This window comes from Aptenodytes patagonicus, chromosome 11 (genome assembly GCF_965638725.1).
Source record: "Aptenodytes patagonicus chromosome 11, bAptPat1.pri.cur, whole genome shotgun sequence".
Taxonomy (NCBI): Eukaryota; Metazoa; Chordata; class Aves; order Sphenisciformes; family Spheniscidae; genus Aptenodytes; species Aptenodytes patagonicus.
Window position 1 is genome coordinate 7,644,450 of NC_134959.1, and position 17,949 is coordinate 7,662,398.

General features: G+C 39.6%; 1 protein-coding gene across 3 annotated transcripts in view; it reads left to right on the plus strand.

Annotated features, from left to right (window-relative positions):
- The window catches only part of ADAMTS18 (ADAM metallopeptidase with thrombospondin type 1 motif 18), a 79,249-nt gene extending 70,967 nt beyond the window's left edge, over positions 1-8,282 (plus strand). For all 3 annotated transcript variants that reach the window (XM_076349085.1, XM_076349086.1, XM_076349084.1), the window contains 4 exons: positions 1,274-1,465; positions 1,844-2,056; positions 3,479-3,626; positions 7,372-8,282. In XM_076349085.1, coding sequence (XP_076205200.1) covers positions 1,274-1,465; positions 1,844-2,056; positions 3,479-3,626; positions 7,372-7,487 — 669 coding nt within the window. In that variant the 3' untranslated portion in view covers positions 7,488-8,282. The remainder of the gene's footprint in view (positions 1-1,273; positions 1,466-1,843; positions 2,057-3,478; positions 3,627-7,371) is intronic.
- The last annotated feature ends 9,667 nt before the right edge of the window (positions 8,283-17,949 follow it).

A 17,949-nucleotide genomic window follows, 5' to 3' on the forward strand; every position in this document is an offset into this window, starting at 1 on the left:
AAGTAACTACTCAACAGTCAACATAACAGAGTTTTAACACTCAAAAAGAAACTTTTTCTTCCACTGTATGTGAAGGAAACCTTAGTAAGGCAGGAGATATTATAAAAACCAGGTATGATGATTAGATACTTAAAAAGAACGAACAAACACGTTCATACTTTCAAACTTGCCTTCCTCTAAAATTAAAAAAAAAAAAAAAATCCATTCTCCTCCTCTTTAGGAGGTGTTCAATTCCAGTTGGGATTTTCAAATAAGCCTATGAAAATTAAGTCCACAAGTCCTGCAGAAATGTAGTGCACAGGCCTATGGAACAAGTCAGTGAAGATTTTAAGATTCAGCTGAAAGCTGTTATATCACAGGGTCAAAGGAGTTAAAAGGAAAAAAATGCAAAATGCAGGTATTTCTGTTGCATCCTCAGTACAACTCTGTTTTCATGAAATCTTTTAAAAACGTTTGTGATTTAATACGGATAGTGATAGTGCAGGGTTCTTCCTTGGAATGTGCCCCTTAATTACTAGTAAAAAGAAGAACAATTAGAAGAGGATGCAACAAGGCAGAAAGCTGGCAGCATTACTTCAGGGCTGTTTCTTTCTTCATTTCATCAGAATTGGCTCATTCGTGCATTTTGTTGTATGGTAAGGCAATGAAAACTATAGAACGTCTTTTCAACTGAACCACAGTTCAGCAATGCATGTTCATTCACTGGTGACTTGTCCTAAGCTTCAGTTGTAATCTTGGCAATTAAAATACCTTTGGTCAAACTTCTTAACCATTGTCTGTATCAGATTCTGTCTTGTAGTGAGATTCATTTGGTGAAGGAGTTATGTATAGATTCCCTGGGTAGTTTTCTCTGCCTCTCTCTCATCCCTCTAGGCCAAGGTGAGGACAAAATAACAAATAGCTGAGAACATCTTGCCGTGGGAGATTTTGAGATGGGAGGTTAGGACGAGCTTTCAACTATGCTGTCCAGGGAAAAAAGCATTTTGCTCACAAGTCCAACTTTCCTCATCTACGGAAGTGAGATATTACTTATCTGTCCTACGTGGGGGCTGTAAGAGTTCATAGTTTACATTAAGAAAGCACTGAGAACAATGTTTTAGAAGTGACATACAGATGTTACTGTTACTTATTTACCAATAGAATTTCAAGTTTACTTATATTATAATGGCAGCTACACAGTACATTAGCCATGGTTTCTATGCTCTGCTGTAAAATACAAATAATGCCAATTTTCATTTCCTCTAGTTCAAATGAGTATTTCTTTCCACCACAGTGCTCCAAGACTTGTGGGAGAGGTGTTAAGAAACGGGATGTCTACTGCAAAAGTACTGGTTCTCCCAAGGTTAAAATCTTGCCTGAAAGTATGTGCAGCAGAGACCATAAACCTGAATCCCAGCAGACCTGTGTGCTAGGACGCTGCCCCAAAAATGACCGACTCCAGTGGGTGATTTCTTCCTGGAGTGAGGTAAAGTGGTGCGGTTACATGGCTCACTGCCTTCCTTTGCTGCTCTTGGAAACAATGACTCAGGGACACACACAAACCATGTGGGGGAGAGAGTGCTGAGCTGTCATTTGAAAATCAGGTGTTGTAGGCAAGCCATTATAAAAAGACACAGCTCTTTACACCCCGATGTAGTTAGATGTACCCTGATGTCTTTGTTTTTCAGGACTTTCACTGACTTGGATTCATGTTTCAGTTTACCCATTACGGAACACGGTCTTTGTGGTTTTAGTTGTATAATGCTTTTGTAGTTTTGCATAATTTGGGGTCTGTTGCACGAGTACATTCTCCTTTATCTGAATGTGTTTCTGTAGATTTAAAAGGTGTACTTTGCCTTTGCAGTGCTCAGCCTCCTGTGGCCCAGGTGTACAAAAGCGAGAACTAAAATGCAGTGAGAAAAGCATCCATGGGAAATTGATCACCTTTCCTCAGAGAAGATGTAGAAACATCAAGAAACCAAACACCGACCTGGAAGAAGCTTGTAACAATGGAGCCTGTCCATCACAAACGTTGTATAACATGGTGTCTGGCTGGTATTCCTCACCCTGGCAGCAGGTAGGAATGGGAAGCTTTCTCACCTCTCTCTCCCTGTCCTGGCTAGCACTCTTCCTCCAGCACTATTTCATGTCTTGGCTTTTACGGAGTTTACAAAAGGAGTAAGTTTCTCTACACAATAGCTCAAGTAGCATCCCCTAGTGCTTTTCACTACACAGCATTAAAGAACAAAACAACTGCAATGTGACTGCTGACTCTTGGACAGTGTATCCACCATAATTAGAAGGTGAGGTTGCAGTGCTGGGCTTAGAGGGCACCAAACCTAGAAAAGCTGTGGTATCATATGCCACAGAATGGACGCTAGCGGGAGTGGCACAAACACCTGGTGGGCGTAAAATACTGAAGACCACAGCACTGTGACGTTAGGGCAATGTGAGTCCAAGCTACCTAGATTAAAGCTAGCTCCAGTCTTACATTGTGCTGTAGTCAAATGTCCAACTGTATGGAGGAGATATCTCCAGTACTAACAGTCCACAGGTGTCTCCTGCACGTAGCCATTCCCTAAAGAAGATCACACCACACAGCCACTGAAACATGATGCAGCTGGTCCACATCCATCATGTACTTTGGTGCAGCTCATTTCTTTGTCCTGAAACTGAAGGATGTCACCTAAAAATGATACTCATGCTCGAGAGGCACTACATTCCATGCTCATTTTCCAATGCTTTCTTCTCAGTCTTCCTCGAACTGCACTGTGGTTGAACTATTACATATCTATATGCACAATGTATTTGAGCATCTGCACAGATTGCCTGGAATTCCCTAAATACTATGATTAATTATGGGATCAGTCTGTATTTGTTTCTACATTCTTGCAAACAAGCTTCTGAATTTCTGGAACTTATCTACTTTATGAGTCACATATCAATGGGACACACACTCATTTAATAACATTTACATGAAACAATGTATGCCTGACAATTGTAATCAGATGAAAATGATCACATTTATCTTAAAGACAACTTTTCATGAAACACATACAAGTAAAAGGCTTATTCATTTTAAAATACTTCATAGATCTTCCTGCAAACGCATAGTGTTTTTCCCCAGATACTGCCATAATTATGGTTCCAATGGGAGTTTTATCTCTGTTCAGAGAGCAGGATTGGGCCCAGAGGCTCAGAGTTCAAAAGAAATCAGTGCAGACAATCAGGAACAGGTTTTCTGAAATGTTCAGTTTCTGTCTCGATGCCTAAGTAAGGAACCAAATTTTCAGCTGAGTCCTTAAATAACCAAACTTTCGGAAGGGAGAACAGATGCACACATCTTTGAAAAGTTGGTCCTGATGGGGGTTGCTGAACAGCAACACATCCGATCCTGACCTCTCTCTCTTTGAAAGTCTCATCCAAAGCCCATGGCTTTCATGGGCTCCCAGAGAGTCTCTATGATGGAAGTCGGCTTTTACTTTTTTCCTCTCTACAGTGTACAGTAACATGTGGAGGGGGAGTGCAAACCCGGAGCGTACACTGCCTGCGCCAAGGAAGACCAGCTTCTGGGTGCTTGCCCCATCAGAAACCAGCAGTCCTGAGAGCTTGCAATACTAACTTCTGCCCAGTCCCTGTGAAAAGAGGTAAAACTCAGCTCTACATGCTGCAGCAGCGTTGGTTGCTTAGAACTCTATATCCAGCAAAAATCACCTTTTCCAGTTACACCCACTGAAGATTAGTATTTGGCATGTTCCTTCATAAAAGATTTTTTCCCAGACTTTCCAGCTTTACAGTTACTCTCTGATACTACAGCATGTCTCTTCTCAAAGTGAACCCTCTTAAAGCAGACTGGAGAGTACAACTGGCACAGGGTATTTTAAAAACAGGAGTATGTTAAAAAGAAAAGTATGTCAAAAAGTTATGCCATTTGGTTCTGAGCTGCATCTTTAGACTATCTTGTTGAATAACGTAGAGGCATCCTATGCTGGTACTGTTTTATGATTAAAAATAGCAACTTTTGAACTAAGCAGTAAGAATTTACCATTTATTTTTAGTCTTTTGAAGTCTGCCCAAGCTTCAGATTGCACGCATATCCTGGGAGTCCAAAAATTCTTTGTCTAGAATGTACTTCTCACCGCTTCTGATCAGTGTATGACATGCAGTCAGGGAACATGAAGTTAAGCTCTGTCCCCACTTGTATGTCTACTGTATCCCTCTCCACCTCTTCAGTGTGTTTTGCAATTCTAGAGGAGCAAGAGGAGCAAGAGGTTTTGTGTCACTCTGAATGATGGAAGGGGAATTCTCTCAGAACCACCACAGAAAGAGAGCGGTGCATTAACCCCATCCCATATATTTGCTTACAATCTGTGTAACTCCTTCCTGTAAACTCAGTTTGTGACTCCTTCTTAACTGCGGGAAAAAAGCTCATGGAGGTCCAGGTTTGTCCCATATAATGCTAGTGATCTAGGTATGCTAAAGCACTTTAAACATTAACTTTCAAAATACTGTACATTAACTGTCTTGTTACTATTTTAAAACTGGGAGCTGAAAGTAACCCCTATAAAACCTAGGCCAGATCGCAAGAGCAAGGTGGTAATAGAGTTGGGAGCAAAGGTCAAGCTCTGGCCCTGCAGCTTGTAAATTGACATTAGCCAACCACCCCCCATCTGTACCAATTCCTGCATTCACTGTGCACAGAAACCCTGTGAAACCCAGTGATAGCTTAACAGACCATTCTACCGCATCAGCTCAAGACATGCAGAGTATCAACCTGATATATCAGGGGACCTGAATCCAAACAAGGATATATAGATGAAATGGTCCTAAAAGGGATAAATGCATAGTTCTGCTGTTTTTGTAAATAAATGTTCTTAACACTTCAAATTAACCTTCCTAAAAAGTTCTGCTGTACTTTGGAGTTTCTGTATTACATCCTTTTCTGTCACGATATAGCAAGCACTTTTCTTTCACCCCTGCCTTCCTCTGCTATATTTCATGTCTGGAGCAATGTCTGTTATTAATTTTGGCCTTGGCCTGTTTTTCTCTCTCCTCACATCTGCAGGAGCCCTTTCCCCTTTATTATAACTGGGTCGTCAGGCTCTAGAGATCAATTATCTCTTCACTGCTCTCTAACTTTCTGTCTAAACCAGCAAAAAGAGAGGGAACCAGCTGTGCTGGAATCACATTGAAGCAAATCAGTCCCTATTATCAGCTGTGCAGCTCCAGCTCAGTGATCACAGTCAAGAAATTAATGTTTCAGGGAGAGTTTACACACTTTCCCAGACAAACTGGGTCATTTCCATCCCTCTGTTAGATGCAGTTACGGTCACCGTAACTCCTAGTAAATCCAACCGCTTAAAATGAATGAAAATTTAAACAACATATAAATACTTGAGTAAATAGAAATAAGGAACTGACAGCCTGATCCACATCTGTTGAAGTTTGTGGGACTCTTTGTGTTCATTCCAATGGTCTTTGGATTAGGTCCCAAGAGTAAAGTTTTCAGCCATACCTTTGTAATGTTAGCATTGCACTCCAATCTTCAAAAGGGGCATAAAGATTTATTAACATTGCCTCCTCAGCGCTTATACATTTTTTTTAAACAGTAATTCGTAATTTTTGAAAGTTTACCCTTCCATGGCAGGAGAGCTTCTTCCTGACTTAATCAGAACAACTTTCCTCACTTTCTGCTGTGCATGTTTTTCATCTGTTATCTGCTTTGGGTCCTCCCAGTGGCAAATTCTGTCTGGTGGACAGTAAGTGAAGTAATGTCAAAGCTGGTGCTGAACTCCCAGTTGCATCCCTGCTGACACTCAGTTAAGAATAGAAAGGCAACGCTGTGAGTGGAAAGGCTGCAGTTCAGTACTGAGCTTCCTAGTTCCTGGACAACTGTTTGTTCAAGGACAGTATTTTCTTTACATAACATTAGCATTTACAGACAGGCTTACGTTTTCAAAAACTGAGGAATAAAATGGCATCTTTTAAAAAATTATTATCATTAAATTCTTTTCTTATTCATTCAAATAAATTTGAGGGCGATAAAGGTATACAAAATCACCTTTGCCATGATATAAAAGGGAATCAAAAAAAGCAAAGCGGTGACTAATCAAAAGAAGTTCCTATAGAGAGACGGAGATGACTCCTGGCCCACAGAATAGGAAGAAGTTGTCTGTGCTATGTGAGGGAGCATTTATCTTCTGTGACTCAACTTAGCTGATCTGAGAACACAGGCAACGGTGGCTAGATTTTTCTTCACTGTCTCCTTGTAAATTCCTTTTATTGACCATGTAAACAGTAGTTCCGAGAGTCGAATGGAATCTGTTCCCATGCTCACAGGAGATTTCAGTTTAGCTATAAATTTTGCTAAACCTCATTTAAATGTCTTACTGCTCTCTCAGACGTGGTGAATTTGTTTATAAATCATCCATATGAATCATCACTCTGCTTTTTTAAAGAAACATAAAGCATCCACTACAAAACTGTAGAAAGGAGCAGCTATGAAATGTTTTTAAAGCGACTGGGCTGTGTGTATAAATGATCTGTACATAAATTTAAGTGAAATAAAACCTTAATTGAAAAATATGGTTTATTTGTATTTGTGATTAAAAGCTGGGCTTTTCAGAACTAAACATGGTCAGCCTGTCTCTTTTCCCATTGCAGTTAATTAAGGTTTCACCAACATGGCTGAGTCAAAGTCCTAAAAGCCTGATTCATGCCACCTAACTAAAGTGTCTAAGAAGAGAGATTTCTTAGGCTTCCTGCATAGTCAAACGGAGAGAAATAAGTCCCTCTAGAAAGTCTTGGAACACAAACACATAGCAGAGCACTTTGGGCACACATGTGCACCACGTAGGGTCCATGCATTCAGATTTCCATGCATTTTGTGTGTACATGCACATACACTCAAAGCTGACACTACTTTGAGGTGCAGGTACACTCCATGTGATGTTGATGGCAACAAGCAATCAGCATCAAGCATGGAGCAGGCTCATTTGTACAAGTACCTGGCTTTAGAACAATATGTGTAATCAGAGATGAAAACACAAATGACTATTTTTATCCTCTACAGTAGAACTTCCTCCTGTTTTCCTGAACTTCAAAGTGTGCTCTAAATTTTTAAATTCCTTTAGCCTCTGACCCTCCTATTACATTAGCTCTCTATCAAATTAACAAATTTGATCTCTTAATAAATTAAAAATCTCTTAACAAATTAAAAAAGAAACTAGTATTTTTGAGATGAAAGCTAGTTCATGGTTCCTCTTCTTTGAATTGAGTCACCCATCGTGTTTTTAGTATTACCAAATGCATACAAGCGTGCAGAACTATTGCCTGACTTGTAGACTTGCTAAAACACAGTCTTACCGTATTGCTTGCATATGTCTCCTTCAGATGATCCTTCTTGTGTGGATTTCTTCACCTGGTGTCATCTGGTACCCCAGCACGGTGTCTGTAACCACAAATTTTATGGCAAGCAATGTTGTAAATCATGCACGAAGAAGAACTGATAGCAGCGTGTTATCTGAACCCTTCAGTGACAGGATTCTCTTCAATTTATGTTGGAATTAACTTTGCTTTGAGGCAAGACATGGTGCCACATAAACCACTGATGGAAGAGACATTGTTTCTAAGGGAATGTCTGAGGTACAGTAATTGTTGGATATATGTTGAAAAAGGAATGTTTCTTTTTTTTTCTTTATTTGCTGACCTCACTAAAGTACAGGGTACTATGGATCACTTGAACACTGAGACTCGAGGGGCAGTTCTTCTTTCTTTAAACGTGTCATTTTGCACTGTCATATGTTATGAGGAAGAAATTAAGGCAAGGAAGCCTTTTCTGGCTAATTTACCAGAATGCAAAGCAAAAGAGATTGGGAGCTCAAGGAGGAAGGTTACAGCATGGCAGGCAGCATGACAGATCCCACTATCAAAAGCGTTTCCTTTCTTTTTTTTTTATGATGCTATCTTCCCAGGGTAAGGAAGCTGTTTACTGCCACTTTCACAGAGAGACATTCAAATGGCTGTTGTTTGGAGAACGCAGTGTCACACGTGTGACCACAAGAAGTAAATAGTGCACTACAAAGATATATGGTGCTTCTCTATTACACTTGCTGCTGGAAAAGCAAGTTTTGCATCATGCTAATGTTTTTATTGTTTTGAAGAATTAATTTTCTGCTTTGTGTAGAAACTCAGAGGTGGTTAACTAGTAACTTGAAATGTATTCCTAGAAATATTCAGCGCTAGAATATTTGGACTTTTAATATTGCTGTGTTACAAGTAAAATAGAATTTCATATTTCAACTAACTCAAGGAACTCAGATTTATTGAGCTCAACGGTTATGTTTTCAACTTTCTAAGCTCATTAGATATGTAATTTTAAAATTTAAACTTGATATTTTAAAGTAGTTATTTTCAGAAGCTAGGTTGTTTGAATGCCAAGATACTGAAGAATGTCTTCCTTTTAATCTCAAATCTCTCTGCAAATTTTGATTCATCCATTACCCAAAGGAAATAACAAGAATATTACAGTCCATTAATTCATGCTAAACTTCGCTAAATAGTTATTTATTCACACAGGTTATATGAAAAAAATATGAAAAAGAAAAGTGGATGATTTACTCTAACCAAATAAAAGTCAATTCTATTTTTATACATTCTCCTAATACTTTTATTTAGTTCAGAATCCACCAGCAAACAAAAGAAATGTAAACGTAATGATATTTGTACTCATTCAGTATCAAGATGTTCGGTGACACTATATATCAAATGGTACAATTTAAAAAGTTTCTGCATTGAAAAAATACCCAACCTATTTGCCAAACCCATTCTGAGACAGAGCTGTGTTCTACTGTAATTTTCTGGGGAGTGCCTATGAGGGACATATTTATCTAATTCCACCCAATCCCACAACTTTGTTTGATGAATGTAGTTCAGTTTTACTGTTTTTGTAAAGTATCGTTTCGGTGCAAGATTAGCCAGCTCAGCACTAATGCCAGACAGTGGTCACTTAAAATTAGCAGTTCCTTTTGCAACAATTTAAATTAAAAACATGTATTCTATGATACTTTAAGAAATGATGATTGGAAACATATCTCAACCTACACCGCTCTGTCTTGATATTGGACATTGTGTAATTATAACCTTTTTTCTAGGAAAACTACAAGGGTTTTTTTGTTTTGTTTTTATAATTGTGTCCTTTTTATTATTTGATGTAAAATAATTAATTTATTAATGCATAGCTTTTCCTTTATATTTCTTTGCTCACTTCCCTAAGTGACAACTGAGGAAAGAAAATGGTAGTGTCACAAAGTATGAATTATGGTGTAAAAAAAGCAAAAAATATAAGTGTAATATTTAATTATTTTATAAGCTTTGTAATAAAGTACTCTAACTGTTTCATTATATTTGGAATTGTAAAATTCATGAATAAAATATGGAGGTTATAAGTAAATATCAAGTAATATAAGTGGTGTATGCATTCATTTGCATTTGTGTTGATTGCCCCATGGTATCTTTAAGTAAAACATTATCCTGTTTTCGTCTGCTACGTAATTGGCTAATGCCTGTGACTCTGAGCCTGCGCCAGTTCTGTGGAGGGGTAGCGACAAAAGCTGCCCACAAGAAAAGCCTGTTCTTTGGGGCAGTGGAAATTTAGCCACCACAGCTAAGTGTGACCTCTGCCTAAGCGTGCCCCTTTCCATTCAGGTCTCGTATGGGTTAATATTGGCGGGGAACCCTCAAAACAGTGGATTTGAGTGTTAACAAGCCATTATGATGAATGGGATGGAGGTCATTCCTTTCAGGCACTGAAAGTCAGGCATATGTGCTAAGGTCATGTGAAACTTCTCTACTTTTGAAGGTCCCATTATACTGGCAAGTGAGGAATGCACGACTGGTTATTCAACAGAGTGAATATATTGTAGTTGTCTTTTAAGAGCAGAAGATGTTTCTCATTTGAATGACTACCCTACCATTGAAGCAGCTGGCTTGGATTGTGCCCACTTCAGGCACAAAAAGGCAAAATGGACAAAACTTCATGGTTTTATTTTTGTAACAACACAAAGGCTAAAATACACAAAAGTACAGTTGCCCCCCCCCCATGTGCAAGATAAAACTGATCTATCGCTTCTCTCACCAAAGACAGTGGAACCTTCTGTATCACAGAACCGGCATGATTCTTCCCTGCATGTATTTATCTGCAAGGTGGTTTGCAAGATAAGAAGCCTCATTCAACATAGCATTAGGTTTTACAGCCTCTCCCATCTGCCTGGGGATACTTTATTTTTCTAAAAACGACTCGGCTAAGAAGTTTCCAAGCCAATCCCCAGTAGTGACTACATCAATTCACTGGATCATTTTATATATATGTTCTCTAACATATATTCACCGCTTTTCCCTTCATTCACCATCATTCAGTTCTCTGACAACAGCAAGCTATATACAGTATTGTTGATAGGAAATACTGAGCATGCTTCTGACTTACTGTATAATCTAGTAGGCGATAATAAGCAATGGATCAGTCTGCTCCTGAAGGATTCCCAGCAAGCACTCTTTTGAACATGATTTGGACTAGTGATTCGAATAATTAATATGCCCACACAGGAATTCAGACTCTAAACTGCTTTGTGTTCTGGGCTAAAATTTTGGAATTAAAATGAACCGACGGTTGTCAGTGAATTACAGTGTTGGAGACGGATGTTGAAAGAGGAAATATTGCATAAAGATGTGCTATTGTGTGGTTGGATCAACCCCAAGTCCACAACTGTTTTATTGCTGAGCCCTTGCAACGATATTTGGTATACAAAGCTTGGCAGTTTTCTAGATGTATATTGCTGCAAGGCTCACTTTATAGAGCAGAATGGGGTCTTTTCACAAAGGAATAGCTCCGTTTCCTGTAGTCAGATTTCATCACTCAGGTAAAGGATGCATCTGCCTAAAACTCAAACAGATATTTAATGAATGACTTGATTGTGTAAATCAAACTCAGCTATCTCGGATGCCCAGAAGACATGAAATGTTGGAGACAGATGAACGTTTCGCTGCATGTGGTTTTATGGTAACATGATCCACATCCCATACTTCCTTTATTTTTCAGCAAATCCTATTCAAAAGCATCAATAAAATAAATTAACATTATTATTACTATTGTAATAGAAGTCCAACCCTACTGAGTCACTGGGATCCCATTGTGTACAACACTGTATACACATGTCATGAAAGGCTTACAGTCCCGAGTGTACAGCAACAAACAATAGGAAAAGAACATGTTAACAGTGAGCTCATTGTGATCAGGAGAAAAAGTGTTGCTCGTGGCTCACTGTCTGTCTGGACACTGCAGAACACTTCAAAGCAGCTCCATGCAGATAAGATCTGAAAGAGCAATATTGAGGAACTTTATCTCAACTGTTTCAAAAGCAACGGCTGAGCATTGCTGAGGTCTGAGAGGATAGTAGAAGGGAAAGGCAGTAGGGAAGCTGGGATACAGTGGAATGAATCAAAAATGAGGTGTGTTCAACGCTGAGTCATAACCAAGACAGTGACTATCACGAGAGGAAAGCAATATGTATGAATCATTCAAACTGTTAGCCTGGCAGTTATGACGGACTACAGAGATGTGAGTTTTTGGCAAGGCAGTAAGTCGTCTTTCCATCAAAAAAGGTTCTGAAATAAGGAGATGCAGCTGCTAGAATATACCTTAAATTCCTCCCCAGCCAATATTGTATGAACATCAGCCAAATCAAGCTGACCTTCCTGTCTACTTCCTACACGCTGTGCACCACTATCAGAGATATTCTTCATCCCCTGCTCTTCAGAACAAATCCGGGTCCGGGATGGACTGGAACGTGTCCTTCGATGTATAGCACATTCCAAAGTTCTTCACCTTGCAGCTTACAAATAACACTTGCTTCCCACAGGAGCAGGCAGTGACAGACCGGTAGCGGGGCCGCAGTGATTCTCAGACTTGCACTGCAAATGGTACAGATGCGGGTTGCTATTTACAGCATTTGTATTGCATTGCCCATGGGAAGTCATTGCCTCTGCCCTGGGTAGAGGTAATCAGAAGCACTCTCTGCCCCGAAGATCTTGCCTTCTAACAGCCAACACACACCAGGTAGGGCTAAGGGAAGTAGCATACTCATTTTCCATGAGAGATACCGGGGCAGAAATGGCCTGAATATCCCAGCTGGGCTGAACTAGAGACAAAACCTGAATTTCTCAATTCACAGTGCAATGCAGTAATGTCAAAACCAGTTTTCCTCATGCTCCCTGAAGAAAAGCATCTATCATGGGACCTATATTTCAAACTACTAAATATTTTATGTACTTTCTGTGTACTTTCTGTTCAATAATAAGAAGTATTCAATCACAAACAGAATCAGTTTTAATTTCTGGATTCTGCCAATGGAGGCAGGAACCTTCAGCAAAGCCCTAACTTCCAGGCTTACTTTCTAAGCATTAAATCAACCTATTGTCACCATACATTTCAGCCTTAACACTATTGTGTACCTACTGCAACTTAAGATAGACCTTTAGTATCCCTTAGGTGACTTGGGCTGTCAAGCATTAATTTATTATGTTCTGTTGTGATAATGTTCACTAATCCTTTCATAATAACATAGGAGAGCTGACACAAAAGCTCATTCAAAAAGAATATGAAAGGGTTTATAATGGAAATGTTTACTCATTAAGTTCTTGCCTATGGGAAGCAAACAGGTTTCAGAGAAAAGCACATGCAAGAACTCCCTTTTTGGGACCTTCACCTTCTCGTATCACCATAATATCTGAATTAAGTCTGTCTAATAGGAGAAACTGAAGGCATTCTCCACAAAGCAGAAATCCCCTGCCAACACTCCTGTGTTTCCATGGAAACAATGGCCCTCTACTAGCTCTACGTAGATGACAGTTGAAGAGAATTCAAGAGTTGTTCTTGAACAAAATACTTAATTCTATCTATCATGCCCTTTCTGACCAACTGCCATAGTGCTTTTAGCACGGTAATGTATTGCAGCCATCCTGATTCCTCACCTCAGGCGCTGCAGGACACTGCAATGATACCCAGGATTCCTGCAGGGCTCAAGCAGAGGGGGGCACCTGAACACAGAAGTGGCTACGTTCTCCTTCCGTAAGGAAAGATGAGACAAAACGCCATTAATGTTTCCCCTGGATGCAGTTATGACTCGTCTCACAGGAAAAGCCATTCTGGTGCAATGTGTTCCCCAGAGCACTAGAACTCGTTTCCACAATATATTCTCACTGTAACTGTTGAGTAAGTCAAAAGTAATTGAGGTCTCTACTTCCTCAAAATGCACACCAAAAAATGATCTTTATAAGCTACTAAACAAAGTGTTTTGTGGATTTCATTTTTGAGGGCTTTTGATAGCTGAAATACAACTCTTGATTGAAAAAGACACAATAAGCTTTCTATGTATATTTTTAATATCTAAACAGAACACCTCACTGATTTTTTCCCCAAATTATATAAATAGATAAACCCTGCAGAAAGTGCTCATAGATTATTCATTGTATATGATATGTCACTATTTATCCACAGGAGCTGAATAAGAAGTTTCAATATACAGATCATTATTTCACCCTCCACAAAAAGATACTCTACTTCCAAGTCCATTAAAGGAATTTAACTTTCAAAGAATTTACTTTAACAGTACAGCACCCTCCATTGATAGATAATATCTTAACTGGATCAGAACATTTCATTTCTAGCCAGAGATACTGCCTGTCAGCAGAAAGCTCATCAGCTCAGTCTTTGTAAAAATACACTGCAAATGCCAAGTTGCCCAGAACTACCATGACTTACTCATTCTTGTCTTTGCTGGTGTGTGGGGAATAGTCAACCAGCACAGACAATAACAGGCTGTAAACACAGCGCTCTCCAATTAAATATAGTATATACTTCTTCAAACTGTTTCATTTACCACAATTTAATTTTGAGGGTTTTGGTGTCCCCTTCCAAAATACTAGTTGCAAAACCAAAATTGTATATAAACAAACTGGAACATATAATTTGAAAAGCATTCAGCTACTGAGTGAGACTGTCAGATGGTATATAGGCTACAGTGATATACATCTACCATATTACATGTTCTGAACTTGAATTGGCGTTGCGTCTTGTGGCCAGTTAACATCTAATGCTGACTTTTTTTTTGTTTCTCAATTGCAGTGGAACTTGTTATGAAAATCATGAACTTGTTATAAGCTTATTGTTCAGATAAGCACACAGCTTGCTCAAGTGTCAGAAACAGTCTACTAATCTCTAGCTAGACTAGGCACATTGATTCAAGAGCATACCAGTGCAACTCTCAGGTAGCTGATATAAAACACTTAACTCACTAAGACACATTTAACATCTGGCACACTCATCAGCCATTTTATTTATTCCTTAGCACAGTGATTCTACCCTAGAGCTTACACATTTTTGAGAATCCTGCTCAGTTTCACCAGTCATATTGCTGTTTGTAAGGTAGAGCTAAAGCCTCCATGCCTCCCTGCCGCAGTGCAATGTTGCAGGTTGGTTGTGAGCAGTGGTGAAAAAACTTCATCCGGGCTAAGAAGCTGAGAAGCCAGAAGTTCACAGAACTGCTTATAGAACAGGGGAGGGTTGATGCCAGAGCTATAAATTAAAGTTTGGGATTACAGGGCTTCTGAGCTTTGACCTGTTGCGATCAACAACTGCGAGGCTGAAGGGAGGCCAGACTGACTTGTGTTTGCTGCACAGTATTTGCATTGCATTGAATCTGACCCACTCTTCAGTGTTTCAGCTGGTCTTCACAGGGACCAAGAATGGGTTTTTCATCTTGAAGTGTAACTTGGAAACACCAAATAGAAGAGAATCTTTCTTGTGACTGACAAAAAGCAAAGACGAGATACTGTACAGGATTTGCTGATACTCTCTTGTTCTTGGTTGAATGATTTGCTCACTCTTTTTTTACACCCAATGCTAAATCTACGGTCAAGAAGGAGGATTTTTTCTCACCTAGTTAAGATCATCTGGACATTTTCAAATACATTCCTAGTATTATTGCACATATTTTAACCTCTCCTACAATCTTCCTGTGAATTACCAGGTTTTTAGTCTTTGACCTTTTGTATCAAGTCTGCTGTAAGGTGGTAGATAGTGTTTTTGCAACTTCTTGTACTTGCACTGGGGAAGGAAAAGGAGAAGGGGAACAGAAGAACAGATACTCTTGGTTCAGTCTGGACTCCACACCTATGACGTAGCAGTCTGTTGTGGTCAGAGACTGCATTTGGTAAAACAAGTGATCATTTTCAGCCCTTTAACCACCTCTCTAGCTCACTATACCCACTATCCCCTCTTTGATTAGTTTGGTTAAATGGTTAATCCTATTTAGGGCAGGCACAACTCACACCTCATGTCTGCATGAAGGCAAGTGCAATGGGGCCCTCGAGTTGACTGGTACTGATAACAGCACCGATCTGCTGAGAGATCATGACTTAAAGGGAGATTAAAGGTCATCGTCTTCTTTTAGGTCAGAGTAGAGGTTTCTCTAACAAGGCCAATTTTAGAATCTGCCACCCAAATTCTTCTTATCCACATATATACAATATATACTGTATAGTTCTTCCAGGCTGTTAATCTAGCTCTTTTTTTATATAAAGAACTTAATTAAGGTGGAAAAAAACCCAAACTATTTTATATATGCTATGTCTCTCTATTCAGGAAACAGCCAGAATAAAGTAGTTCCCCAGCTTCCTAGATTACACAATCACACTTTGCCCAGGGACAGAGTACTTCAAGAACTGGGTTATTCTTGGTGCTGGCTTTTGTAAAGGCTCTTCTCTGAACTTCTCATTAACCTTCTGAACCTCATGCCTACTGGATGGATCCCAGCCAGCATCCTTCAACTACCAAAGGACTCTTTGAAAGGAGAGTTTACACCTCACTTTCCAAATTGTGTTACTGTGGCATATTAACTATATAGAAGAGGAAGGCAAACAGTGGATTTGCCTTTTTGAAAACAGTGGTCGATTAAAAAGTAAAGTACCAATAATGTGAGAATCATACAGTCCTGAAACCTTCAGACATTTTGGCACATAGCTCTGTCTCTCTCGGACAACTGCATCCCCTTTTTCACTGCTTCTCTCCTCCTGTTCCAAAGCTCCCCCCCGAAGCCGTCGGGGGGTGGGGAGCAGAGTGGGTTGTGAAGTGTCTTGGGGTAATCCACTTTGACAGGGAACTATGCTGATTAAAAGTTATGGCTTTGGAACAGTAAAGCTCCCACTGCTGTCCACGTACAAGTTGCTGCTTTCTATTTAAACCTTAACAGTCACATCTAATCAAGAGAAAATAAGGACATTTTTATGAATTCCATGAGAAAAATTCCCCTCAGGTGTAGGTTGCACGGTTTGATCAGCTCCAGTATCATGTTTTAGCGTTTCATATTAATCCCGCAGATTCTGAGCCAAGAATGCTAGCTTTCATACTCGCCTGACGGCCAGGCAAAAACATTTTGGCAATTTGTTATTATTTCAGCTAAACTTGCAATATGCAAATTAAGATTTATGGCAAATGAAGGCTTAAAACTACGCATTTATCTTCACATGGAAAAGGTATCATGTAGTTGCAAGGTGCCAAAAAATACCAGAGCTGGGCAGAGAACAAGCAAATTACAACTCCCAGAAGGCGCTGGAGAGTTGTACATCAGCATTTTGTATCCTGATGACAGGAAACAAACTATTTCACAGTCTGAGATTTTCTGGAAGATATGGAGTTGACCCAGCCCTCAGACTAAGTATCTCATTTCAGTGTTTCCAACAGAAAATTGTTAAAAGTGTCAGGTAAATCTAGGTATTTCAACAAGGCTAAACTAAAAGAAAAATTATTGTTTTATGGAATGTAAGTATCCTGTTGAAAACACAGCGATGGGAAAAAACTGATTAAGTACAGATAACATTTATATTCCCTACTAGTCTCCCATCCTCCCCCTTGTTTCTCCATGCATAAACAATTAAGATCATTCCCAGCCATGTGCTGATTCAGCTTTGCTGCAATCACATTAAGGCAAAGAGACAAGATACTGCCTATTCCCTACCTCATCTTTCTGGGTAGTAGAGAGTAACACAAACCATGTAAGTAAGATTCAGAGGTGCTCTAGAGAGATGCATCCCTGTGTGGTCTTATTCCCTGCTTTATATTCTGCAGTACTGAAGACAATAGGATGACACATGGACTGGAGATAGATCCATGCATACTTTCCTTCATAAGTCAGGGTTTCCAATGAAAAGCATTGGAAAACTGAGATACATGCCGAAAGTTCAGCTCAGCCTGAGCCTTGGGGTCCAATTTTCGTCTCAATCAGAAATAATTTCCCTTAAGTTAAAGGATTCATAACCATAAAAAATCGGTGCATACAAGCCAAACTCAAGCCACATCTGGTAATAAGTACTTTAAGAACAAGAAGGATGTTAAGTGAACAGCACATATTTTTTTCTCAGTCTGTCCCCTCACATACAAACCACAATTTCCAGATTCTGGAACCTGCTTTGCCTCACTCCTCTAGCTTACTGGAAGAACAAACTAGCCTTACTTATGCACAGTCTACTTTATTCCGTTTTTACCTAACTCCTATGAATACCGCACAGAATTCGAAAAACTGGTGTTGCGAGGAAGTCAATCAAGAGAGGCTTGGACTTAGATGATAAAAATACTTAATTCTGTCTTGGAGAATAGAAGTGGTTTAATCAAAGGGATCTGGTGTCCAGTACGTGTGAGGCTGGGTTCCCTCAGCCCAGACCTTGCAGCTGGTACCAGGTACCTGCTGTGGCTGATGAGAGGGTGCTCTCCAGCGTGAGATCAGAGAATGGCACAGCAGCGACAGAGCTGTGGTTCAGCAAATAAGAGAATATGAGTGTTCTTAGACAGCCACCTAGTGAGTTTAGTGAGGAATCAAGAGCTGGGAGAAATTTCAGTGAACTCTTACAGAGACTGGAGTT